This window comes from Schizophyllum commune (genome assembly GCF_000143185.2).
Source record: "Schizophyllum commune H4-8 unplaced genomic scaffold SCHCOscaffold_6, whole genome shotgun sequence".
In the NCBI taxonomy this organism is placed as follows: Eukaryota; Fungi; Basidiomycota; class Agaricomycetes; order Agaricales; family Schizophyllaceae; genus Schizophyllum; species Schizophyllum commune.
The window spans coordinates 1,845,592-1,869,602 of NW_026089543.1; the positions used below are offsets into that span (position 1 = coordinate 1,845,592).

Consider the following 24,011-nt stretch of genomic DNA (forward strand, 5'->3'; position numbering starts at 1 on the left):
TCCTCCCCGCACGTTTCATGCCGACAAGGGTCTGCAAATCCATTGTTTACGGTATGAACATCTACATTTCTTCCTATTCAGCTTGATGACGCCTTGTGATCCTCCATAGCGCACTAGCTCCTTGCACCCTCACCATCACTTTGTATACCCGTTTTTCCGATGACCATGGAAATATGAGAACATGTGGTACGCCCTCGACATTGCTTACAGATGGGCTCCATGCACCTTTGGGCGCCTGGGCATCGAAACTCCCGATGCTTATACACCACAAGCCTTGCGCGCCTCTGTCTGCCTCGGTACACGGCATCCCAAGAGCCGTCGCTTCTCCACGGAATACAAGGCGTCATGGAGGTCGGGCGCTTGTACGCGCCGACGGAAGTCACGAGAAGCACGACCTCAGCGCGATGATCCCGGAACGGCGCCTGCGCCGTCGAGCATACTATTCGGCCCTGCTAGGCAGCATGACGAACCTCGCTAATCCTTGCAAACATGCCGGCAGTATAAAAGGCGCGCAGGCGCGCTCTGCTTTTCGCGGTTTTCCCTTACTCCCTCCTGCCACCAGGGAAAGACTTCTGCTCTGCCACCTGCGGCGACGATGCTGTTCTCTGTCCTTGTTGCTTTCATCGCTGCTGGGTGTGCGCTCGCAAACCCGGTGAAGCGCCAGCTGGCGCAGGTTATCACAGACTGCGTGAACCCCAACGACGCTGCGCTCACCTTCGTGCGTGGACGTGTTGCGCATGCATGTTCGGTCGCTGATGCCCATCTTCATCCAGGACGACGGCCCGTGGAATTACGAGTGAGCTTCCGGTACTGATCGCCTTTCGTAACGCACTGACATCCATCGCACCAGAACGGACATCGTGAACACCCTCAATGCGGCCGGGGCGAAGGGCACCTTCTTCCTCAGTGAGTCCACTTCGAGTTCCAGATTAGTTCTCGTCATTCCTGACCACCTCACCCAGATGGCAACAATTGTCCGTGCCACAAATCGGGCCCGCGCTCAGATCCCCTCACTAACACCTACCTGCAGACGGGTGTATTTACGACCAGGACCTCGGAAAGTCCTTCTAATTGACAGCAGCCCCGCGCCAGTTGTCGTAATAACTTAACGACCCTTGCAGTCGACCGCATCAAGTACGCGCACGACCAAGGGCACCAGCTGGGCTCGCACACCTGGAGTCATTATGACCTGACGACTCTCACATGGGACCAAAGTAGGTGTACGTCCAGTCTGCTGTCGGGAACTAGTCGTGCTAACTCCGAGTTTCTAGTCCACGATGAGATGTGGCGCGTCGAGCGTGCGTTCAAGGCCAACTTACATCTTCCCTTTCGGATGCTCATTTTCCCCGATTTAGAGGCTCTGCAGAAGACCGTCGGCGTGACGCCAGCGTTCATGCGCCCTCGTACGTCTTGTCCTTCGCCATCGCCCATCATCCATCGCTGCTTCCTCGCCACCCGCCGCACCTTCGCTGACGCCGCACCCTCTACCAGCCTACGGCAACTACAACGATCAAGTAAGTAATTGCGCGCCATGCTTGCTTTGAGTTGCGCGGGACTAACACCTCCTGACAGGTTCTGTCCGCGTCCTACATCCGCGGCCAGTCGGTCGTCATTTGGAACTTCGAGTGCGTCTACTGACCGCTCATCATTCAAGATGAAATTTCGCTGACACTTCACAGCTCGGGCGACTCGATCGGCGCCCCGCCGACGCAGAGTAAGAACGACTATGACTCGTACCTTGCTGGCCATCCCAGTGGACCTCTGCTGTTGAACCACGAGACATACGGTGCGTCTGGCAGTAGTGGCCTATGTGTTGGTCTAATCGCTGATGATTGCAATGTATTCTGCAGATACGACAGCGTTCGCATCTCGCTCTCTGCCCAAAGCGTCTCGGCGCTAACACCGTTGACAGATACGATGTCCTCCCGCACGCTCTTGAGAAGCTGAAGGCTGCTGGTGAGACCGACCCCCCTCCAAATCAAGGTGGCGTACGACTGACTGACGCTGCTTCGTAGGCTACAACCTGGTGACCGTCGCCCAGTGCCTGAACCAGCAGCCGTACCAGAGCACTCAGGCTCCGGGCACGCGCGACGTACGTATACGACTGTTCGTGCTGCCGTCACTTCGAGTCCTATCCCCCTTCATTAATCTTTGCACCCGCTATACTTCGGAGAGAAGCCTACTAACGCCTTTCATTGCAGGCCTCGTGGACCTGCTAGATGCGCGTGGCGCATCTTGCGAATGCACGCTGTCGATGCGACTGCCCTCCAGCACTGCTTGATGAGTCTCATGAACTTCAATGGACTGTACCCTCGATCCTTGGACTAGACCTCTGACTTACCTCTCCCCTAACTTTGGACTTCACTTACCCTTCGAACTGTACTTTGGCCTCTTACGGACCTTCTCCATGTTTATGTATTGTATTCTAACGAACCGGTCTTGCATGTTCTTGACTGAGCGTGATGAGGGGGAGGAGGTTTGACGTTGCGGCCCAAAGCTCAAGACGGACAATGATTGATGCTCACCTTGTCTCGAGGGTGGACACAGAGGCTACTATGCGATGAGGCTTGACTTGAACAATCGATAAAACTGTGAATTCCGGATAGTATACAACGTCTTAGCACATAGACCGTACGTGTGGGGGATAGCTTGTGTCTGATACAAAATCTATGGTCATCCTCAACAAGAGGCGACCTTCGCGCGCCCCACAGCGCTGATGATACGCCCGAAGAGCATCTCGCCGACGCCCAATCCAATGCAGATGGAGAGGATGAAGCCGACTTGCCATGTCCTGCACGATATCAGCATGTGCTTTCAAGGATCTATCAATCGGTCGTGTACGTACATAACAGCCAACATGAAGGCGAAGCCGAGGGCGCTCTGCAGTACTTGCAAGAGGCCGCGGGGGAGGTCTATGGAGGGGATGAAGCGGCTGCGCGGTCTCGTTGACGGTGCGGTCTGGGATGGTAGCTGGCCCTTGTGAGGTTCCGCCGCAGGCATGGGGAGACTGTGAGGGGTGGTTAAGCGGACCGATTGACCCATACAAGCTCAACGACGCACCTCCACCCAGATTCACACAGCACACGGAGCATAGCGAGCCAGCGCTCGAGGATACCCAACAGGAAGAGACCCAGACACGCGGCAAACATCGGGCCCGCATGCTTGGGTACCCAGCCGTAGAACCAGAGGATGTCGCCCAAGGAGATGTTGAAGTGGAGGTAGGGGACCATGGTTCCGCTGGCGAGCTCGATGGGAACGTCCATCGACATGTCCATGCCGTTGTCGCTGCCATGCGAGTGGGCGGCGGCAGTCATCGCCCAGGCGAGGGAGATAAAGATGATAGACCTCAGCATGTCGAGGGGCCGCATCGCGGTGCTGCTGGAGACCGTCGTGGATGGGGGCGACGGACAACTGATCCCGGGCCGAGCGGAGATCGCCACGCTCGCATGTGACCGTGGCAAGATTGACTCCTATTCTGGAGATTATCTAGTTGAACTTCCCGTTCAATTTGTCTGTGGCTTGTAAAGCGCTCATGATGACTTCCAAAAGGACGAAAAACTCCCTCCCGCGCAGAAAGTGCAGTATAATGCATCGAGCTGTTCTCGTATATCATAGCGCCTGCTTTGGCCAATCTAGTTCTGAGCGACAAGCACCCACGGTACCTCATCTTCCCCTCCTGCAGCACCTTTATCGCCTCCTCAATACCCTCTTTCGTCATAGGGAACGTCTGCACAGTCGGCTTCACCCCATGCCGCGCCGCGAAATCGAGCATCCTGCGGGTGAGGCTGCGCGACCCGACGCACGACCCCTGTACGGTGATGCCCTTGATGTTGACGGGAAAGGCGGGGAAGTTCTCGTAATTCCCGAGCTCGACGGTGAGGGGGAAGATGATGCCCTTGGGGGCCATGATGTCGAGGTACCTAGAGTGGGCGGTCAGTACGCTCAACGAACTGAGTGAATGGCGAGGTTAGGGGTCGACGCCCACTCACAGCTTCCAGTCAGGCTGCGCGTTCGCCGTCGAAAGGAGGCAATCGATGGGCTTGACATCGCTGAACTTTTCCACACCCTTCACAGCATGGAACTCCGTGGCGCCGAGCCCAAGGGCTTCCTCCCTCTTGCTCTCTGTACCGCTGAAGACAACGACTTCGCACCCCATCTTCGCCCTGGGTTTACATGCACCCGTCAGCAATTGTGCACATGTCCCTCGTCCCCGAAGGCACTCACGCAAACTGGATGGCCAGATGTCCCAAGCCACCGACCCCAATGACGCCGACTCTGTCCGTCGACTTGACGCCGTACCGGTTGAGCGCCTCGAACACGGTGGCACCACCGCAAAAGAGCGGTCCCGCATGCAGGAGGTCGAGCTTTTCAGGAACGCGGATGAGGAAGGACTCTTTGATCACGGCGTGGCTGGCGAAGGAGCCGACGTCGAGGTTGCTCATGCCGTAGAGGGCGGCATGGGGGCAGTACATCTGTAGAGGCGGTCAGCAAACGTTGAGAAGCGGCGAAAGGGACACTTACATCTTCGCCTTGATAACACATGTCGCAGGTACCGCAGGTGTCCTGCACATAACCCCAGCCGACGCGGTCGCCGCTGAAGAGGATATATGAGCGAATATTGAGACAAAAGAAAGGAGAATATACTGACGGCTTGAGGTCCTTACAACCATCCCCGACGCGCTCGACAATGCCCACGCCTTCGTGCCCGAGCACCATGTTCTGTTCGCGGAAGTGGACGTCTGTGAAGCAAAGACCGGAGTGCGTAACCTTCACGAGCACAGAGTCATAGTCAAGGACGCGGTGCGTGATATCCTGTACGATCTTGCCGCCAGGCGAACCCTTGAAGACGGTGAAGGAGACAGCGTTGAGGGTGGATGCCATTTCGGTGAGAGATTTGCTGTTATTGGGTTCGGTGCAAAAGGCGTTGAGCGAAACGAGACAACAAGCGATGTACGAAGGCGACCAAGAGATCAGGGGACGATGTTATGTTGACCCACTCAGAGCCTCTGAGAGACTTATATGCCCGTCGTGTACCCGGCGCACCCTTGTTTATCGTTGTTAGAATTCCTGTATGAGACCGAAGAGCAGGGAAGAATCTGCAAGTCACGCGAGCCGTGGCTCAGGACAGGGCGGAGGCCTCGGTACTTTGGTCAACACACGTCCAGTATCCTTGAAGTAGTTGGTCAGCTAACATTAATCGTGATCGGGCATGTTTGCTGAGGCCGACCGAACACACTTTGGAGACCAACTTGCGTGAACGCGCGCGAAAACTTCGTTGAGGGACGCATGGCCGTTGATATATCGTGCAGGGTTTGGGGGGCCAGAGACAGAATGGCAGCCAGCTGCGCAGTGAACAGGCAAGCAACTGCTTATTGAACTCCTTTGCTCTCGAGGGCCCGTTTTTCCTTCGTGGGGAGTGGAATGAGAGACAAACGATTGCGAGGTTCGTTTGTTGCCTCTCAAGCACAAAAAATACTTGCTGGGCTTCATTGTAGGTAGAGCGAGGTACAAGCTCGTCCGATTCGGAGGACCAGTGCCAGTGATGCAGGGTGTACCGCCCGAACAGACAGAGTAAGCATTGGAGATCAAGCAGGCAGAACTTGTGGGTTGAGTAAATGTCATGAGCAAGCAAGTTGAAAGGAAGGCTCGGGACGGGCTCGGTGGGATGGTGGCGGTCGCCCGCCACCTCGCACGAGGGACCATGTCACAAGTTCGGAGAATTCCGACGACCCACGTGTGTCACAGTTGATCTTGGGGAGTGAAGGAATAGAGGTTATTCCTTCCGGCTATTCGGACGAGACCGAGCAGTAGGCGAGCGGGAGTTTCGCCCACGCAGGAGAGTGCCCTCATGTGTGGGAACAAATTACGGCTGGGCAACAAGTCAAGCGTGGAGTTCTGGCAAGCACCTGTCCCTTGCCAGCGCAGGGGTTGAGACCGCGGCCCTAGTCCTTGCCTTCATAGCAGCGAGGCCCTGCCTGACGAGTTCCCTTCCTCCATTCGATGTCTGAAGACAAGTAGACCTCGAATGAAGTTGACCGGAAAAGGGACGTCGAAATTGCCGGATTCGAACTACTGACTTCCCCATCTGATTGTTCTGATTGTTCTGTGATTCCCACCGCGCTCCAGCCTCAGGGGCCTTCCCGCTCGTGCGGTGTTACCTTGGCTTCCTCCACAGCTTGCTTGACGCTGCTCTTAGCACCTGCGCGGGGCACCGCACAACGCCATGGCCGGCCGCTACGCCCCCATCCCGACGAGCACCGACGCGGAGCGTGAGCTCGACGATGCCTTTGGGCCTGACGACGACGGCGATCACCACGAGACGGCCCCCTTAACTGGGCGGCGGCAGTCCGCAGACCATTACGATGACAGGCACTACGATGACCGGCAGCACGGCGGGGAGCAGGCTACCAGCGCGCTGGCGGGCGGGTACGACTTCGACCGCGAGTACGAGTACGACAGGCCTCCGCCGGGGAGCCCGCCAGCACCGTCGGCGCGCGCTCTTCCCAACGATTATGGCAACACGAACGGCGAGATACCCACAGCGCCTGCCCTGCCAACACCACCCCGACCGCGACTAGGCATCCTGCGCCGTGCGATGGGGGCTATACTGCCCACGCATTATGCGCCACTACCCCAGACCGAGGTAGTGCCTTCGCATGCGGTCGGTGGTGGCCTGCAGAACGATGGTGTCTTCGCGAACGTCACTGCGAAGCCCGACCGCGGGCAGCTCGTGCGCGCGACGAACGGGGAGACGTACGTGATGCCAGAGGATGCGCAGAAGGACACGCCGCCAGTGAGTGCCCATTACTCTGTGCACCCTATCCATCTAATCACTTTCTTCAGTCCTACGTCGAGGCTCAAGCCGATGCCGTCCCCACGTACTACGAAACAACCGTCCATGCTGCCCCCGTCGATCCCAGCGCAGACATCCTTGTCGACGATCTGCCTCCAGGCTCACTCTGGATCTTCCTCATCAACGTCTTCATCAGCTTTTTCTTCCAGGTCGTCGGCTTCCTCCTCACCTACCTCCTCCACACCACGCATGCCGCCAAGTTTGGCTCGCGCGCCGGCCTGGGCCTCACGCTTATCCAGTTTGGTCTGTACTCGCGCGGGATCAGCAACGGGGAGAACCCGCCGCGCGACCCCGTTGATGCGCTTTTCGGCTGGACGATGGGCGGGATGAACGAGACGATGATGATGGGGAACGGGACGTATGGTGGTGAAGGCATGGGCATGTACGGTGGGAATACCGAGGACTCCAACAGCATCGCTACTCCCTCTATGGACTCCCCCTCCGATTCGTACACCGCCGAGCCCGACAACTCAGAGACGCACGACTGGATCGCGTTCATCCTCATGAGCGCCGGCTGGTTCGTCCTCTTCACCTCCGTCGTCGGTTACTGGCGCGTCAAGCGCTGGGAGCGCGCCATCCGCTCCTCCACCATGCTCGCCCCCGACGCCAACACACCCCGCACCTCGAACATCACTGCCCAGCTCTTCGGCCTCAACCCGCGCTCGTCCCTCGGTCGTCGCTCTACCACCTCCCGCTCATCCCTATCGCGAACCGCCCAGCCCGTCACACCCGCCGCGCTCGCCCGCGACCGCGAGATTCGGCGGAACCTCGAGGCCGTGTTCGGAATCGCGGCGGAGGACGAGGCGGAGGCGGAGCGTGAGCGCCAGCGGGCGGAAGCTGAGCGCAGAGTGCAGAGGGACGAGAATGGGAATGTCATCGTGCTGCCCGCGAGGGAGACCCTGGAGGAGCAGCGGTTGACGCGCGATCTGCAGGCGGCGGGGTTGCTGTGATGGGCGAGGAGGATGATATGCTCCAGCGCTTGCGTCTTGGGCACGGTGATATGCAGGGATAGACGCCTCGTTCGTTCTATGGACGCACTTGCCGGTCGTTTGTGGGCTTGGTCTTGGGTGCACGCTTTACAACTCCAGTCGTTGCAGGAGGGCGTCATTCGCGCCTGACACAGTCTGTGATCTTGACTTATCGTTCTTTGATACTGACCGGGAATTGACTCTAGTATCTATGTAATTGAATTTATCCTTGCTGGATTGTGTATAGCGACACACGCGGACGGTATACTTTCAACTGGGGCGATGGACCTTTATCATAAACCGGCTTTCACCTGCCCTTCAATCTCCTGAGGTCGCTACAGCTTTGTCTTGTCTGCCAGCAGCCCAACTTCAGATCCTCAGCGGTACCATTCAAATCTCGAGGGGCGCCCTGCAGGTCTTTGCATCGCCATTCAGTTCATTGCCGCCGAAGGGCCCTTTCCATTCAAAGCTGCTTTGCATTTGATGCCTTTTTGCATCTTCAACAAGGTCATAAACAAACAACTTCATATCCGAGCATCGGGATGGAGGTCAGAAGAGGTACGCATTTTCCTACTTCATAGCAAGTTGTTCCTACTTCAGGGCAATTTGACTTGCCCTGTATGGTTTTCTATGCGGCTTTGTTTCGTGCAGGTAAGTGCCCCACGACAATGCGCCTGGTGCTTACCCGAGCGTCGGAAGGAGGCGCAGCTAATGCGCGGACTGGAAGGACGATAGCAGCGCACTTGGGTGGAGGGATGATACTAGCGCGCTCTGGTGGCGGCGATGGCAGCGCGCGCAACTAAGGAGGGCACATCGGCGGAGGCGATATCGCCGCAACTTGTGTGGGATGTCGTCTGGCGGCCAGATCGATGCTAGAAATGTTTGTGGTCAGTGATACTTCCGTCTAGCGAGACGTTACAACTACTCTGACGCTGATCCTAGGTGCATAGCCGAATCCGGTGGCGCTCCGCGCGATCTCGAGCGAGAGCTGCATGATGCTGGGGCGGGAAGCGAGGCGAGGGGTGCCCGGGGTGGTGCCCGCCGCCATTGGGCAGTACTGCCCGCGTATCTCGTCAGCGGTCCCCACCCAAGGTGAGGTCAACGACACCCACGCTGAGGTCAACGATGCCCGCGCGGTCCCGTACCTCGGTCTAGCGTTTCTTCCCAGTTTTACGATGCTGGACTGCGCAGGGCGATGCTTTCGTACACGGCCAGCAGACGGGCACGAGCGGCCAACAAACGGAGTGATAGCGTGTTGATTCCATCCCGCTTCGAAGGTTCCGAATGGAGGTACTGCGAGCGCGAAAGAGCCTCGAAGCGCGCATGAAGGAACTTCGAAGGCGCGAATGAAGAGCGCGGGCTTCGACTACAGGTCCGGCGCTGCGACGGGAAGACGGGTCGAGGAGCGGTAGGAATCTTCGCGTCGGTTCGCTCGCCAAGCAGGCACCATGGCCGCCCACCGCAAGCCTGGTGGGGTCAGCTACCCGACAAGCGGTCCAGGAAGTAAGTCGTGGCGCGCAGTCTTCTCCACGATGATTTATCACCTTGCTTGCAAGGTCTTACTGGTGTGTGTTTGACCCATTGTATCGCGTACATAAAGCCAAACAACGGAGATAAGATAATGCACCTTGTACAATCCCTGAATCCTTTGCTGTGATACCGTCCGTCATCTGAGCTTGCCCCTCCCGTCGAAGCTAGGACCGTCTACGTTGTTTTATGTACGAGCGTGAACGACCAGTGCCAGCCTCTTATCAACGACTCCCTGCGAAAACGGACGCAACGACTTCACCTTATGCCCTCTGATGTCCTGTCGCGCAGTCAGTTTTATTACGACGATGCCGAGAACGTTATAAACTGCACCCAGCGGCGCAGTCATTCCGCTCGTGACCGTCTGGACAGCGACGTTCCATGACGTCAGCGTCGCTTCGAGCCCTATCCGGCTTCGGTGCCGGGGTCCCGCATTTTCTTTCCCAGCTATCGTCTTCGTCGACCGCGACCTGCACTTCCTCGTGCTTCGTGTGCTCGTGTGGCCATCCTCTGAACACTCCTTCAACGTGCCGCTCACGATGCTTCCGAATAATCTTCACGCATACACTCAACTCAGCATATGATCCTCAGGCGCATTTCGACAGTTATCGTCGTCGACCGAAATCAGCGCCGCGCTCATTATATGAGCTTCTGCACGTTTCGTCACAGCAACGGGGAAAGGGGTCATCCTGCTCGTGGTCAGGGTGCATGCCTTACAGGTGTGTGGTCGATCTTGCGATCGTTTCTCTGCTTGACCGGCTTTCACAGATGTCTGCGGAGTTCAGCTGCTCTCGTCCTTCACATATTCAACATTCAATACGCCGCCCCTAGGGGGCGCTGACGCATTTCACTACGTACTGGACGAATTGGCGCGGTCTTCGTGAATGACGAGCGTATCTTCGTCTTTTTGCGGCCGTGCGCTACAGGCCTACGGATTTTGGGTGCTCAGTCACGTGGAGCACCCAGATTCTGTACGTCCGGGTTGCATCCTCCGCATACATTGTCTAACACCGTCCTTCAGTCACGTATATCCTCGACAATCCTACCGCCGCTTCTCGTCTTACTCTCCACATGTCGATACATACAGTCATCCGTATAATCAGAGAATGCAAGATTTACAACCTAGAACGATATGCTGCCCATCGCTCCTTCGACGCCACATCCAATCTTTCCAGTCTATCATCCTCCGCCAGCAACTCAGGCTCGTGTGTCTGCCTGAACACGCTGCGATCGTACTCGCGCAGCAGGCGTATGCTGTGGCGCCCTGCGCTGCGCGAAAGTGCGACATAGACGTTGAAAAGGTTCAGCGGCGTGCCACTAGGAACCTTGGCTATGTCAACAATCACGGCAGGCAGAGTCTGGCCTTGTGCTCTGTAATCCGTAAATGCGTATGCGGGCGTAATGGGAAGTTGTCGCCTGTTAACTGTTCGAGTCCCTTTCTTTCCGGTCTTGCCGTCCTCCACTCTAACTGACATCCCTCGTTCAATAGGTGCTATGGGCACGACTCCTTCCGGAAGACCTTGAAGTTGTCGCAGCCGAGTCCGCTCAAGCTTGACGAGGACATATGCGGGCAGATACCGTAGGTGAACAACACTGTCGTCGGTGTGTTGTGGCTCTGCAGGATTGAACACTATGCCCACGATTTGGCCGCGAGCTCCGTTGGCGATGTCAAGATCTGTGTCAATGTTCTCGGTGACCATGACCTGTGCTCCTACTGCTACCTGGATCTCCCGCGGTAGGTCTTTCGATGCTGACTTTCTGCTGCCGCTTGATCGCTGAACGAGAGCCAGACGTTCCGCAAGAGTCAACGACCGTCCCTTCGAGGTGGTATCTTGGGCTCGGCAGACGTATAGCGTCCGTCGGGTAGACGCGCAGTGTGCTCGCATGGCCGCTTCGTTCCACTCCTTGCGCACTGAATGACGAGGCGTTATCAAGAAAGGCTGTTGCCACCGTGGGTCATCTGTGGGAATTGGTGGACAGTTGGGGTGACCCAGCACAAGCTCGTCTAGCATCGTCAAGTCTTGCTCCGCCACATCGCCTCGCCGTAGCCTTGAGAGGAAGGTCCGCCACTCGTTGTCCACGACTCGCATCTGCTCTCGCAGGATGATGACATCGGTGAACTCCTCGTAGATGTTTCTGCCCTCCACCATCCACAAGTTATCCGTTGCGTGTCGAGGGTGGTAGAGTCGATTTGCAGGCTGGCATTGCACTGGCGGAAACTGGTGTTGGTCCCCTGCCAGCGCCACGCTTATACCGCCGAATGATCCTTTGGTAAGTGCGTTCTTGCCAATGGCGACGTGTGCTGACAGCTTGGCCAAGAATACTTTCGATATCATCGAGTATTCATCGATGACGAGGTAAGAGTATCTTTCCCAGAACTCCTGAAGCTTTCGCTTCGTCTCCTGTGACATCTCGAGCTCACCCTTGTCATTGACAGAGATGCGGCCAATGACATGCAGCGTTTTTCCATCAATGAGAGACGCCGCGATGCCCGTATATGCTCCCTTGAGGATGAGGTGCGGTACGCCCTTTGCGCGGAAGAGCTCAGTGATCGTCTGCACTACGCGCGACTTGCCCGTTCCCCCCTCTCCGTACAGCAGCATGCGCATCGGAGGTGGTGATTTGTTTCCGAGCGTCTCCTCCAAATGCCAACGGAAGAGGTCGTATGCGCGACGTTGGTCAGGACGAAGGTCGTCCACGTTCAGGTGATGTACCCTATCCATCTCATCTTGCGACGGTGTTTGCGACGAGGATGTGTGTGTACCCCCGTATTGCTGTTCGCCGATGAAAGTGGACACGGATGGCATGGCGTCTCTCTGTTTGTCTCCTCTGACACTGCCGTCATTCTAGATTGCATCAGTCGGCGCATAGATTGAATAATCAAGTCATACATACCATTTCCACCATATTGAGTTCCGCGTTCTGTACCTTCATCTCCTGCTGCCATACGCTGAGCTGATCTTCGCTCCCAGTATTAGCGCGTGCAACTGCTGGAGTTGTCGACTCTACATCCCACTGCTCCCCGACTGGCCGAAGCAAATGACCGGCTATGCCACAGGCCACAGCGCTTCGCCCATGCAGATATTCTCGTAAGCCGCCTCTTTGCTGCAGGCGCTCCTGTTCCTGAACGTCTTCCTCAGTTGCAACATGTTGCGTGGACGCGTGAAGGCGGTCAACATCAACATCATCATCGCCCTCCCCATCCTCTCCTGGTCCAACATCGTCATCCCGTCTGGCATGCTCCTGGTCTTGCGTTGCTCGCCTATCCTCTGCTGCGGCGTGACAGTCGTGGAAGTACTGAAGGCCGGCGATGACTCTATGGTCCCTCGTGGTGGCCCCCAACATGAACATGTCGTATGCAGACTCCCAGGTTTGCCCCGCATCTTTAAGGTCTGTCAATCTTCGCCATGGCTTCAACAGCATCATGATTGATGCTCGCCGCAGATCTCCGCACTCGTCATCGCCTTCACTCGGGATACGTGCGCCGACCAAGTTGCCGATGTTGTTATGACCATCGAGACGGAGGACACGAGTTTTCGAGCCGCGGCAGGGATGGCCCTCAAGGTATGGTATCCTTTCCTGCTGTCGTGGATGGGCTGCTCCTTGATCGTCCTCATGATTGCCCTGCTGCTCGCCTCGTACTCGTGCTTCCCATGTTTCAATGAAGAAGTCCCAGACGCTCATGTTCTCCAGAGCATTTCCTCGACAGACGTAGTCTGTATACTGAGATGCGGGATAGATTGTCTTCTCTCCGCTGAGCTCGAGCGTCACTGTCTCGATGTCGACAGCGTCTGGCACACGAGTTGTTGACGTATCCTGTTGTACTTTCAGCACCCATCTGTATGGGAAGGGAGGCAACACACGGTAGAATCAACAGGGCTTCCCTCTCCTTCATGTTCTCCTTGCGCTTGCACTCCACGAGCGTGAGTGCTACAGTGCGTCAGCATATGGGCATGACTAAGTCAGTGTATCTACTTACCTTGTCTGTATGTCCGGATAGGTGCGCAACAACATGCGTGTGAATGTCGTCCAGTAGATGGCAGTGTAATGGTGCGAGCGATACACGTCCCCCCAGCCCATAAGGTACGACATCACCATTGGCGCAGCTAACTCCTGCTCACGATTGACAGTCTGCACTAAACGGTTGAGCAGTAGTCGGTTCCGATCTCGCATGCTGTCAAGATAGTCCGTCGTCGTCTGGTGGTACGCATATCCCTTTGCCAAGAGAGCAGACTGTGAATGCGTCTTTTGCTGCTTCTTCCCAGCATACGAGGTGCAGTAGAATGCGATGCTCTTGGTTTCGGCACCATTGGTGAGTAGCTTGATGTCGTTATTGCATTTGAGAGTGATGGCAATTGCAGGGTTCCATGCGTTGATGTAGGGGAAGAGCCGCTTTGGCCCCCAACGACCATCCTCGAGAACGAAGTCCTCTTCGTTCCTGTCGAAAGGTGCGCCTCGCTTGCACTCCAGAACACCCTTTTTGTTGAGTACGAGGCAGCGACGGCGATGACAAGTGTGAACTTGTTGCATGCGTGCCACTTTCGTCTCGAGCATCTGCACACGCTCGGCGTAGTTCGCCACGTCAGGGTGAATGGGTCGTGAGTACGGCACCTCCGCATTCCTCTCGATCGACTTTACTGACTCGCCGTCTTCAAGGCCTGGAAGATACGCGCGTATGCACGTGCGAATGAACTCCACCGCCCGAGCACGGTACTCTGGGTCTTTAAGCATCAACTGTAGCTGGGATGATGTCGGTGTGTTCTCCAGATAGACCAGCATGTGTAAATGGAGTGTTCCGCGACCCTGCGACTCTACCGTGCCGAAGTACGCTGACACCCGTCCAAAGATACCCTCTTGAGAGGTGGTCTTGAACGGGGTCACATGCACGCCCAGAAGGACCTCGAGGACGAGACGGATCACGAAATGGAAGTACTTCGCCGCTGCGTAAGGGTCTTTGGCTATAGTCACTGCTCTTTCGTGCTTGTCTGGCCCCGAGGTCGCCAGGAAAGAGTCCATGTCGATGTCCTCCCCAGCGAATATTTGCGCAATTGGATCGTGGATATCGCTTGGATTGATGGTGATCCAAAGCGAGGGCGGACCAAATGTGAGCGATGTCGACCATATTTGACTGCGCAGCCGAACACGCGCAGTGTCCGTACCAGTCACTCGGGCAGCGGTCGCATGGACATACGAGCGAAGTAGGCAAATCGAAGGGTCTGATATCGCGACTCCCCGGGCTTCCTCGTCAATAGCCTGCTCCAGCTTATCGTCTGTGATGCTCATGATGGTGAGCGCGTCCCTCTCGAATGTCTTCCGCTGCATCTGAAGACGCGCAGAACCGAGCGCTTCCCGGCGCTGTAGGATTCCAAAGACAACAAAGCAGAAGGTCTCGCTGCGCGCGAATCTTCGCGTGTGATGGCGCATGCACCATTGTACCTCCTCGCGGAAGTCCAGCGGGACACGACGAGTTGACTCGATACCTCCTCTCCCGTATGGAAAGAGGTAAGGAAACGCCTTCTCAAAGAAGTTATGCTCCTCGGCATGATTGCCTACAACAGGCATTTCTCTCCGTCGTCGCTTGCCACCAGGTCCAAAGTCGCTGACAAACCGACTGCCATGGCGGACGACGTATCCTCCCTCCTGTCCTTGTTCCCATAGGTTCGAGATGCCCCATGCGGCCACGTCACTAACCGGAACTCTTCGAAGATCACTGTCAACAGATCCAGCGATATCAAAGGGTATGACCTCTGCTTCAAAGGTCAGCTTCACTGCACCTCATCTCTTCGCTTGAGTACTTACGCGCTTGTGAGGTTCCTTCGCCTGCTCTGCTGACGCCGGCGTCTACAGTCAAATCCGGCGCTTGGTCTAAAAAATGCTTTAGCTTTCCGAAACTTGCGCGTTCATGCTCAATTTCACCTTGATCTCCTTCGTGTACATCCCCTCCACCTTCTTCGTCTTGGGGCGCATATCCCCCATGCTCCTCCTCACCAATGCCCTCATCATCATCGCGCGTGATACACGCTAGGACCTCTGCTGGTACGTCGTCATCCGGAATAGATGACAGCCTTTCCTCTGATAATTCCAGCGCGCCAAAATACTTGGGATCATTCTCCCGAAGCCACGCGAACGCGTGACGGAGCACTGGCCGGCGAACTCGGAACGTCGAGTGAAGCCATCCCTCCGGAAGAGGGCCCGGCCCGATTATAGTGACGCTCAGCGTAGATGGGAGGATGGACAGTGGCCGTGGGAGGAGATCGCCCTCTACCATGTCGGCCACTCCATTCATATCCAGATCATAGGAGCAAACATTGCCGCGCATTGCCCGTTGGTTGGATGACCCGTCGGGCGCGCCTCCAATTTTCGGGCGAAGCTTGTATATGAATACTCGGGGGTACACCAGCGATAGCAACAGCTGCTCCACGACAGTTAGCTGCTGCAGAATCCAGGGTGTACGTCCAATCCAGAGGCCATTGGCGAGAGAGAACTTCGGTGGGTCATTGTTTGGAGCCTTCAGATCGTCCAGGCATTCTGCGCAGACGGTGGCGCTTTCCTCGCCTGCCTCATCAACACGCACACCCGCTGGATCTAGGAGCATGCCGTGATATATGTCGTGCTCCGCGTGAGGCTGCGAGGGGTAGAGTTTATGCGCGTTTGGCATGTTGGCCAGACGTATGTTAGCGGGAGGCTTGTCGGGTCCGAGATGATCTCTCTCTCGTGAGCACACTGCGCAGATCCAGTTGGCAAGTGCAGAGTTCGAGGTGCGCTCAATAAAGCGACGACAGCAATCCATGATCACTGCTGCTGACGGTGATCGAAGGTACTCGTGTACGTCCACCGTGCGCCTGCGTTGCCCAGAGCGACCATGTGCGCGTCCCGTGACATCTCCTTCCTCTTCATCTTCCCTCTTACGCTTCCTAGGTAGGCCTGCCCGCTTGGCGTCGATCATGCGCTGATATTCTTCAAGAACCGCTGATGGGGCATTGGTGATGATATGCTCGATAATCTGGGGCTTGCGACTATGCTGCACTCGACTTGGTATGACGATATGATGCCTGCGTGCGGTATTGAGCAAGTCCTGAACTGTGAGGCGCATCAGCCGCGCTGCCTGGTCAGCGCTCTGTCCCGTCGACGCATCCTCCATGATGGTAAAGCAGTGACCAGTGTTCGAAACGCGTGTCTTGTCTCCGTCTCGCCTCTGTTTTTTGCAGGTCACACGTCCGTCACAAGCCTTGCTCTTCAACCCCTCGACAAGCAGTACAAGGCCGAACAACATATGACTGAGACTTCCATGGGTGCGTATATTTACATGCCGCACTGCTGGCCCATGGTACGTCTTTTCATCATGGCCTGTCATCAGCAGCTCGATGAGATCCAGACTGAACTTCACTCTCAAGCTCTTGATAACTACCACAAGCATGCTATTGTCTACCTTCCAGCGCTGAACTCGGCGGGCTGGCCAGAACTCCCTGTACACTGGGGCATTGCCGACGATGCAGATATTCTGTGCACCATCGAAAGTACGTCATATTGAACTTTAGGAGTGAGTATCCCTCATGACTTATTCTCTTCAGGCCGTGAGGCAATTCTCGCCTTTCCAGGGCGCATCCTTCCTGGAACGGGTGCTCGCTTCAGTCCTGATGGCAAATGGAACGGCGGTGGCCCGAACAACAACCTTTTCGAGGACATCTCCATCGCGTTCTACATCGCACCCGCTCTGCTGTTCCATGGCACATTTCAGATCGACTCCCTCCGAGCTGCTAGACACCTGTACGCGATCAAGAGCATGATCATCGATGATGAGAGTCCAACTGCGTACAGTTGGGACGTACTTCCCATCACGCATCGTCTCTTGGAGGTATTCAAGCGCATTTCTCGTCGCATTTTCACGCCATTTAACGCACTCACAGAAGAAGCTTTCGTTTGAGCCTGGCTCACCGCTGCCTCCTCTACAGAGGCGCGCTTTTGAAGAACGTCCATCCACACTCATTGAGCACCCTCGTACGTGCTCATTCTGGTGCTACTATCATGCATCTATTTACGCTTCCGCTTAGTTCCCAGCTGCTTTACAAATGAAGGCTGGCCGACGACAACAGATGCAGCTCGACAGGAGCTCACACGTCTGACTCCTACGCATCAAGTTCGTCCTCTGCCCGTATACGATGAGCACAACAACCTCTTAGATCCCTCATACTACGAGACTGTCCTGCCTGGTGCTCTTGTCAACGTCCTGTTCAAGCTTCGCCACCAGCGCGACAAGCGTGGTCACCACTATTTCCTCCACCAACTCGAGGAGATCCTGATCATTCGACGGGGTCCTGTGACCCACTCGGTGCAGCGCTCGGGAAAGGGTGTGCCCTTGTCTGCGAGATTTCCTCTGCCACGGTATGTTCTTGTTCAGCTTCGCCAACGACTACTGAGCACAACGTTCTCAGTCCGACACGTGCGCTGCTGAACGGCGAAGACGACCACAAGGCGTGCAGTGACAATGGCTCAGACGGCGGTGACAGCGATGCAACAATGTCCGACAACGACGCAGAGTTTCCTTCATCTATTGTTCCTTTGTTCGCGACGCGCAATTAGTTTTAGTCTCATGGTATATCTCCGTGTTTAAATGAACTTGATTTCTCGTGTTCCTCATCCTGTTTCATCTCAGCAACACAACATGGAAGCCACTGAGCCAAGTCAAGTGCCGTCCGCTCCTCATTCATCCACACTCGCAGACGCTTTACTCGATGCTGTAGTGGATGAGACAATAGACCATCAGATCGCCATTGAGCTAGCTCATGCTTTGCTTCGAGGCGCGGTTCGTCAGCTTTCTTCACTTACCGTGATTCATATTCACATTTTTCCAGCTTATCAAAGTCCAGGCGCAGATGGAAGCAAACTGCTTGCCGTTCAACTCCCACAACGCAGACAACACAGTGAAACACGTTGACACAATGCTCCGACTCCTCAAGACCGAAGATGGACAGGAGAACAGCTGGCTCAACAGATTGAAAGCTCGATTGAGTGCAGAGTCTCGGAATCAATGACGGGGGTTGAAGTGGATATGTATTTCGCCTCTCAAGTCTTGTAGACGTATTGTTGAATGTAGGTGTGTGCCTGTTCCATCGTCACCAGAGGCAATGCTATCTTCCATTGAGTATAACCGCTGCTCGCCAATTCATTTACTTACGTTTATGCAGACTTGCTAAGAAGAGGAGAGTGTGATTGTAAGGTGCTTAAAGCATGTTAGCTGATATAATGCCTGAACAGAGCGCAACCACACACCTGTATTGAGAGAGCGGGCACCCTTATTGTGCTTGTCTGCTGTCTCTAGCTGTGGCGGTGCTGAAACTGGTCGCGCGACCAAGGAATGAGGAGATAGATAGTGGGACATCAGCGACATGTAAAGGCGACTCAAGGGGATGCACACGGCGCCTCGATACGCAAGTGCATTAATAGCCACAACAAGTGATCAAAGTGACACAATGCTGTCAGCCAGAACACAATAGTGTCTTGTGAGCGATTTTCTCTCTTTGAGCCTCTATCAACATTCGCAATGCAGACGAGGGAGAAGTCGAACATGAACAAGAAGTCACAAGACTGTGGGACAAGAACGCCACATAATCACGTGGGGCGAGATCGGGCTAACACGCCAGGCAGAGCGTCTCATGCTTGTTTGCCTTGTCATCCCGTAAGAATTGGCTACGATTCCGCAGTGCACAAATATCCAATGTCGCTGCGCTCACTCTCCTTCCCCATCTTCCTCCAACCATGCCCCCTTCGACTGCGAAAGCACTCCCCACCAAGGGCAAGACCGCTCAGCCGGCGTCGAACTCTGCCGCGGGCACCTCGTCAGCCTCGAACACGACCACAGGCCGTGTCCTTTCGGCACAGCAGCTGGATGAGCAGCTCGCCAGACTACGCACATCCGCTCTCTACGTCATGATCAGATACGGTCATCTCTACCTTCCTGACGCCGATCTTGTCGAGCGATACACGACCTGGGGCCGGGACAGTATTGGCGATGTTGTTGTTTTCAAAGATCTTGAGGATGGTGCGTTGCTTACCCATCCTCACTCCATCCCTCTGACGTGAATATAGCGAAGGCCCGGTATGCGTCGATGCAAGACACCGCTTCTGAAGCTAGCTCAGAGGAAGCGGACGATGAAGACGACAGGCCGCCTGTTGATGGCGACCCAGTCATCCTTCAGCTTGTCACTACCGTCGACAAAGCCGGCTCTCTTCTCACTGCAGACGGCAACTGGCAGGGATTGCAGAACTCCTCCCTCCCCGATCCACCCAAGTTCGACAAGCTCACTCTCAAGATCCGCTTGGGTGCTGTAGCTCGGAAGTTTGCTTCATTCGTACCAGAGCACACCTCCGCAGTCGACAATCTCCGCAAGCTCCTTGGACTGCGGGCGAAGTCCGAGTATAGCACGGGCCCTTCCCTAGAGGGGTTTTTCCACCTGAATCACCGGGTGTTTGCTGTACGTCTTCACCCTTGTCTCTCGTAACTACCTATTCTCACCTGCTTTGCAGAAGCTTCAACGCTCGGCAGTAGATGGATCGCTTGTCCGTCCGGATCTCGCAGGTAAGACCACCTTGACCTCGACTACTTTTTCGCTGACGATATCATCGATTAGGCCTCCCCTCATTTTACAACATCAACCATTACCCCTTTCACACCATCCACGCCATGAGGGATGTCAAGGAGATCAGCTCGACTCATCGTGTCGTACCTTTGCCGGCTTACGAGAACGACAACATCATCAACCCGAACGCGTACGAGGACGCTATTGGAGGCTCCCTCGTGCTTGCCTCCTTCAAGCTGCGCCACTATCTCATCAAGAAACAGTCCGTCTTCTCTTACGAACTGGACGAGATCAACATCGTCTCGCGCGGCGCGGAGGGCACGAAGCGCAAGGCCGGCATCAAGTCCACTTCACCCATGAAGAAGATGCGTCTGTGAGTACCTGCCTTCGCATATGCCCACTTTACTGATACACTGAACTGCAGTCTCTGACCTGCCTTTGACCTGCCGGATGAAGCGTATATGTAGTGTGTTGTCGACCGACTGATATTGTTCTGTGTACTTGTACGTTACCGTGGTTCAACCCAGCTAAAAGCATAAATAACAATTTGTTTCAACTCATCATTGTGTGCATGCGCAAGCAAGGTCGTTGGGAGGCGTAGCCGACGCTTCTCTAGTGTGACGGTGCGCGTGGGGCGCGCCCTTTGCCAAGGTGACTGTCACCACTCCATTCCTCTGAATCGAAAGACAATCGTGCTCGAGCCATTGAGGTGTGTGTCTCTTTGTTGATGTCTTTGACTGGACCTGCGGGCACACAACACGTTCGAGGTGTTGTGTGCGTCCCGTTCTGGACGGCGGCGAGACCAGATTGGGATCAATTGTGGGCGCAATAGAGAGGTTGCACGTGTGGGGTACCTGGGGCGCCACGCCCATTCGGGTACCGTGGCAACGGCTCCATCGATCGCGCGGACGGACCGATCGCCTATATAAGGGCGGGCGCGCGTACGTGGTTCGTCTTGTCGACGCCCTTCCTTTCATTTTTCTTGTGCTCCGTGCTTGTTTGTTCTCCGGGTGTCTTGCTTGCATACGCCCGCTGGTCCCTCCTCCCACTCACTCCCACGAACGACAGTCTCTTCTGCACATATCACCATGTCTTTCGTTAAGGCGTTCGTTGCCGCGCTCGCGCTCTCCACCGCCTCAGTCGATGCCCTGCGCCCCTCCATCCACGGCCGCGGCCACTCCAACTGGCGCCACCACAACACCGTGCGCCCGCGCGCCACGTCGTACACCCTCAAGGACAAGTTCGACTCGTCTAACATTCTTGAGTGCGTCCCCCGATCGCGACTTTACTTCCGCTTTACTGACGCGTCGCAACAGCGAGTTCGACTTCTGGCATAGCGAGGACCCCACCCATGGCAGTGTCAACTACCTCGGGAAAGACGAAGCCACGGAGAAGAAGCTCGCCTATGTTGATAATGGTGCGTATCGGCGATAGATGCCCTCCGTGGCTTGTGCTTAATGTGCCTTCCAGGTGTCGTCGTGCTGGCCGTTGATGACACTACCTGGCTTCCTAGCGGTGGCAACCGTGACTCGTACGTGTCTGATCTACTGCTCTTCCATACGATGTGCCAACCAATTCTGCTTCTAGTGTCCGCATTAGCTCCAAGGCAAACTACGATAACGGCCTGTTCATTGCCGACTTCGAAGCGATGCCTTGGGGCTGCTCCGTCTGGCCCGCCTACTGTAAGTCAGCTCTAGATCCCTTTACCTCCTATGCTGACCTATGTCAGGGTCCAACGGCCCCAACTGGCCCGCCGGTGGCGAAATCGACGTCCTTGAGGGCGTAAACGAGGCCACCACCAACCAGTACACCCTCCACACGTCCGATGGCTGCTCCGCCTCCGCCGGCAACGCTAAGATTACCGCGAACCTCGGTAACGCAAAGTGCGCCTCCGCCAACGGCGACAACGCCGGTTGCGCCTACTTCGATACCGACAACCGCAGCTACGGCAAGGGCTTCAACGAGGCCGGTGGTGGGGTCTACGCGCACCTTATCGACTCGACGGGCATCAAGATCTGGTTCTTCTCCCGCGGCGACGTCCCCCAGGACATCACTTCAGGGAACCCGGACCCGTCGAGCTGGGACAGCCCCGCGGCGTTCTGGGCCACGGAGACATGCGACATCGCCAGCCACTTCTACTCGCAGCAGCTCATCATCGACACGACGCTCTGCGGCGACTGGGCCGGCAGCTCGTTCAACTCTGATGGTTGCTCCGGCTCGTGCGCTGACACTGTTGCCGACCCGGGCAACTTCAAGAACGCGAAGTGGCGCATCAACTCGATCAAGGTGTACCAGGCTGGCGGTGACGGTGGTGACGACTCTGGCTCTGGCTCGTCCGATGGCGCCTCGTCCACCGACTGGTGGAGCTCCGAAACCATCAGCGCGAGCCTCGGCTTGACCATCTCCGCCGGTAACGTGAACGCGCAGCCCACGGACTCGGTCGCGCCGACCAGCACCGCGTGGAGCTCCGCCGCGTCCGCGACCAGCACCGGCTCCCCGGACAACGGTGACGACGAAGACTGCGATGATGAGGATGACGGCGAGGACGACACCGATGGCGAGAACGCGAACGACGAGGACGACGGCGAGGACTGCGATGACGAGGGCGACGATAGCGCCTCCGGCACCGCTGCCTCCGCTGCCGGCGCCTCGTCCACTGGTACGGGCTCTGAGGACGGCGACGACTGCGATGACAGTGAGGGCGCCTCGGCGTCCGCCACTGGCTCCGCCGCCGCGTCTTCTTCCACGTCAGTCAACAATGGCGCCTCTTCGTCCAACAGCGGCTCGTCCTCGGGTAACAACAATGAGGGCGACGACTGCGACGATGAGGGCTCCGACGATGGTTCCCGCGCCGCTACCAGCGGCTCTGCTGGTGACGCCTCAGCTACCGGCTCGTCCTCGGGCGCATCCTCCACCGGTACCTCCTCCGAGGATGATGGTGACGACTGCGACGACGAGGAAGGCTCGGACGCGACGGCCACTGCTACCGGCACTGCCGCCGCCTCTTCCTCCTCGTCGACGGATGGCGAGGGCGACTGCGACGAGGGCGAGTGGTCATACTCTGCCTACCCGTCCGCGTCGGCCCCTGGGTCTGCCCTCCCGTCCGGTTCTGGGTCCGCGTTCCCATCTGCATCTGGTTCCGGTGCCGCGTTCCCCTCCGCCTCTGGCTCCGCACCTGGCGCGGGTTCCGGCACTGCCACGTTCTACCAGCCCAGCGGGTCTGCGTCTTTCGCGTACTCCTCAGCCGCCGCTGTTGCCTCGTCCGCCCCCGCCGCGACCACGTCGCCGGAGTGCACCGAGAGTGCCTGATTCACTGGAGACCACGGCTTCTGAGGCTCGGTGACGGGTGCTCACATTAATCACCCGCCTTCGCCGGCCTCGACATCTCGGAAGCTTCAATCCAACTTCTCGGACGTCAGGAAGCCAAACACATCTATTCATTCTCGGAAGGGCACCCAACATCGACTCTAGCAAGGGCGCGCCCGTCTTAACGACTCTCATCCACGCTCTTTATCACGCACCCTCACCCTCCTCACGCACACTCACGACCCGCCTGGGGGCGCAAGGCTCCCACATGGGCGCGCACACACATAAACCACATACATTAACCTCACGTTGTCTTGCGCTCCTGGGTCCCCTCCTCCCTTTATCCCTACACACAGGCTTGATGCCGCCCATAGTCTCACCCCGGCACGCACGCCAGCCGTTATTCGCGCCAGGCGTCGGGTACCGGCCATGTCATGCTCTGCTGTCGGTCTTGCTATGCTGTCTCGTCTTTCTGCTTTCGCCGTACGCATAGTTTGCTGCGGTTTCTGGTTATGCTTCTCATGACTGTATACTTATTATCATGGCGCTACGCGTCCGCGCGTGCGCGGAGACGCGCGCCCCAGTGGCGCGTGTTCCATGGGTCTCTGTCTCTCCCTGGATGGCCCCCTGTGGGGGCCGTGTGTTCATAGTTTGGTTGGATGTAGTAGCACTTGATGTAGCGTATATTGAAAACCAAATGTGTCTCGTCATGGTCGGAAGTTCTGTGAGTTGTTGCGCCACGAACAGAACCGGAAAGGGTTTGCAGAGCAGCGCCCAGCA

At 56.6% G+C, this 24,011-nt stretch overlaps 12 protein-coding genes across 12 annotated transcripts; 6 read left to right on the forward strand and 6 right to left on the reverse strand.

Moving 5' to 3' along the window:
• Positions 1–400: 400 nt before the first annotated feature.
• SCHCODRAFT_02626756 (carbohydrate esterase family 4 protein) lies at positions 401–2,445 on the forward strand. Its single transcript, XM_050345371.1, has 15 exons — positions 401–718; positions 774–796; positions 851–906; positions 963–974; positions 1,031–1,057; positions 1,122–1,214; positions 1,272–1,298; positions 1,356–1,403; positions 1,492–1,514; positions 1,573–1,625; positions 1,680–1,786; positions 1,851–1,860; positions 1,913–1,956; positions 2,016–2,092; positions 2,202–2,445. The coding sequence occupies exons 1-15, from the start codon at positions 596–598 to the stop codon at positions 2,217–2,219; spliced, it is 741 nt and encodes a 246-aa protein (XP_050200151.1). The 5' UTR covers positions 401–595; the 3' UTR covers positions 2,220–2,445.
• On the reverse strand, positions 2,392–4,881 carry SCHCODRAFT_01189840 (GroES-like protein; the record flags this gene model as incomplete). The annotated part of the gene is made up of 8 exons (XM_003031630.2): positions 2,392–2,791; positions 2,846–3,007; positions 3,061–3,375; positions 3,663–3,920; positions 3,990–4,163; positions 4,225–4,472; positions 4,522–4,594; positions 4,649–4,881. The coding sequence occupies 8 exons, from the start codon at positions 4,879–4,881 to the stop codon at positions 2,680–2,682; spliced, it is 1,575 nt and encodes a 524-aa protein (XP_003031676.1). The 3' UTR covers positions 2,392–2,679.
• Positions 4,882–5,904: 1,023 nt separating this feature from the next.
• Positions 5,905–8,294, forward strand: SCHCODRAFT_02748823 (uncharacterized protein). The gene is made up of 2 exons (XM_050347222.1): positions 5,905–6,793; positions 6,844–8,294. The coding sequence occupies exons 1-2, from the start codon at positions 6,224–6,226 to the stop codon at positions 7,801–7,803; spliced, it is 1,530 nt and encodes a 509-aa protein (XP_050200152.1). The 5' UTR covers positions 5,905–6,223; the 3' UTR covers positions 7,804–8,294.
• Positions 8,295–10,463: 2,169 nt separating this feature from the next.
• SCHCODRAFT_02579232 (uncharacterized protein) lies at positions 10,464–10,823 on the reverse strand (the record flags this gene model as incomplete). The annotated part of the gene is made up of 1 exon (XM_050343899.1): positions 10,464–10,823. The coding sequence occupies one exon, from the start codon at positions 10,821–10,823 to the stop codon at positions 10,464–10,466; it is 360 nt and encodes a 119-aa protein (XP_050200153.1).
• Positions 10,824–10,883: 60 nt separating this feature from the next.
• SCHCODRAFT_01067198 (uncharacterized protein) lies at positions 10,884–11,759 on the reverse strand (the record flags this gene model as incomplete). Its single annotated transcript, XM_050340966.1, has 3 exons — positions 10,884–11,288; positions 11,346–11,546; positions 11,595–11,759. Coding segments are annotated over 3 exons (771 nt in total), but the record flags the coding sequence as incomplete, so codon positions are not given.
• A 42-nt stretch (positions 11,760–11,801) lies between these two features.
• SCHCODRAFT_02456706 (uncharacterized protein) lies at positions 11,802–12,038 on the reverse strand (the record flags this gene model as incomplete). The annotated part of the gene is made up of 1 exon (XM_050342580.1): positions 11,802–12,038. A coding segment is annotated over one exon (237 nt), but the record flags the coding sequence as incomplete, so codon positions are not given.
• A 592-nt stretch (positions 12,039–12,630) lies between these two features.
• SCHCODRAFT_02481063 (uncharacterized protein) lies at positions 12,631–12,834 on the reverse strand (the record flags this gene model as incomplete). The annotated part of the gene is made up of 1 exon (XM_050342794.1): positions 12,631–12,834. A coding segment is annotated over one exon (204 nt), but the record flags the coding sequence as incomplete, so codon positions are not given.
• Positions 12,835–13,323: 489 nt separating this feature from the next.
• SCHCODRAFT_01171736 (uncharacterized protein) lies at positions 13,324–16,489 on the reverse strand (the record flags this gene model as incomplete). Its single annotated transcript, XM_050341167.1, has 6 exons — positions 13,324–15,111; positions 15,182–15,213; positions 15,265–15,457; positions 15,503–15,718; positions 15,923–16,369; positions 16,430–16,489. The coding sequence occupies 6 exons, from the start codon at positions 16,487–16,489 to the stop codon at positions 13,324–13,326; spliced, it is 2,736 nt and encodes a 911-aa protein (XP_050200157.1).
• Positions 16,490–16,690: 201 nt separating this feature from the next.
• SCHCODRAFT_02701559 (uncharacterized protein) lies at positions 16,691–17,928 on the forward strand (the record flags this gene model as incomplete). The annotated part of the gene is made up of 5 exons (XM_003032070.2): positions 16,691–16,865; positions 16,920–17,203; positions 17,256–17,346; positions 17,400–17,730; positions 17,781–17,928. The coding sequence occupies 5 exons, from the start codon at positions 16,691–16,693 to the stop codon at positions 17,926–17,928; spliced, it is 1,029 nt and encodes a 342-aa protein (XP_003032116.1).
• An 82-nt stretch (positions 17,929–18,010) lies between these two features.
• SCHCODRAFT_02668091 (uncharacterized protein) lies at positions 18,011–18,380 on the forward strand (the record flags this gene model as incomplete). The annotated part of the gene is made up of 2 exons (XM_003032069.2): positions 18,011–18,151; positions 18,201–18,380. 2 exons carry the CDS (start codon positions 18,011–18,013, stop codon positions 18,378–18,380), a joined length of 321 nt encoding a protein of 106 aa, XP_003032115.1.
• A 1,374-nt stretch (positions 18,381–19,754) lies between these two features.
• On the forward strand, positions 19,755–20,484 carry SCHCODRAFT_085169 (uncharacterized protein). The gene is made up of 4 exons (XM_003032068.1): positions 19,755–19,820; positions 19,873–19,924; positions 19,977–20,298; positions 20,350–20,484. Exons 3-4 carry the CDS (start codon positions 20,030–20,032, stop codon positions 20,354–20,356), a joined length of 276 nt encoding a protein of 91 aa, XP_003032114.1. The 5' UTR covers positions 19,755–19,820; positions 19,873–19,924; positions 19,977–20,029; the 3' UTR covers positions 20,357–20,484.
• A 584-nt stretch (positions 20,485–21,068) lies between these two features.
• On the forward strand, positions 21,069–23,545 carry SCHCODRAFT_02733648 (uncharacterized protein; the record flags this gene model as incomplete). The annotated part of the gene is made up of 4 exons (XM_003032067.2): positions 21,069–21,342; positions 21,396–21,456; positions 21,513–21,607; positions 21,655–23,545. The coding sequence occupies 4 exons, from the start codon at positions 21,069–21,071 to the stop codon at positions 23,232–23,234; spliced, it is 2,010 nt and encodes a 669-aa protein (XP_003032113.2). The 3' UTR covers positions 23,235–23,545.
• Between the last annotated feature and the right edge of the window lie 466 nt (positions 23,546–24,011).

Excerpts from the sequence above, each read along its gene's own strand:
- SCHCODRAFT_02626756 (XM_050345371.1), top strand. The coding sequence starts at position 596 with ATGCTGTTCTCTGTCCTTGTTGCTTTCATCGCTGCTGGGTGTGCGCTC. Across the intron at positions 1,058-1,121 it reads TATTTACGACCAGGACCTCG|TCGACCGCATCAAGTACGCG; the intron begins GAAAGTCCTTCT and ends CGACCCTTGCAG. Across the intron at positions 1,515-1,572 it reads ACGGCAACTACAACGATCAA|GTTCTGTCCGCGTCCTACAT; the intron begins GTAAGTAATTGC and ends ACCTCCTGACAG.
- SCHCODRAFT_02748823 (XM_050347222.1), top strand. The coding sequence starts at position 6,224 with ATGGCCGGCCGCTACGCCCCCATCCCGACGAGCACCGACGCGGAGCGT. Across the intron at positions 6,794-6,843 it reads CGCAGAAGGACACGCCGCCA|TCCTACGTCGAGGCTCAAGC; the intron begins GTGAGTGCCCAT and ends CACTTTCTTCAG.
- SCHCODRAFT_085169 (XM_003032068.1), top strand. The coding sequence starts at position 20,030 with ATGAGGGATGTCAAGGAGATCAGCTCGACTCATCGTGTCGTACCTTTG.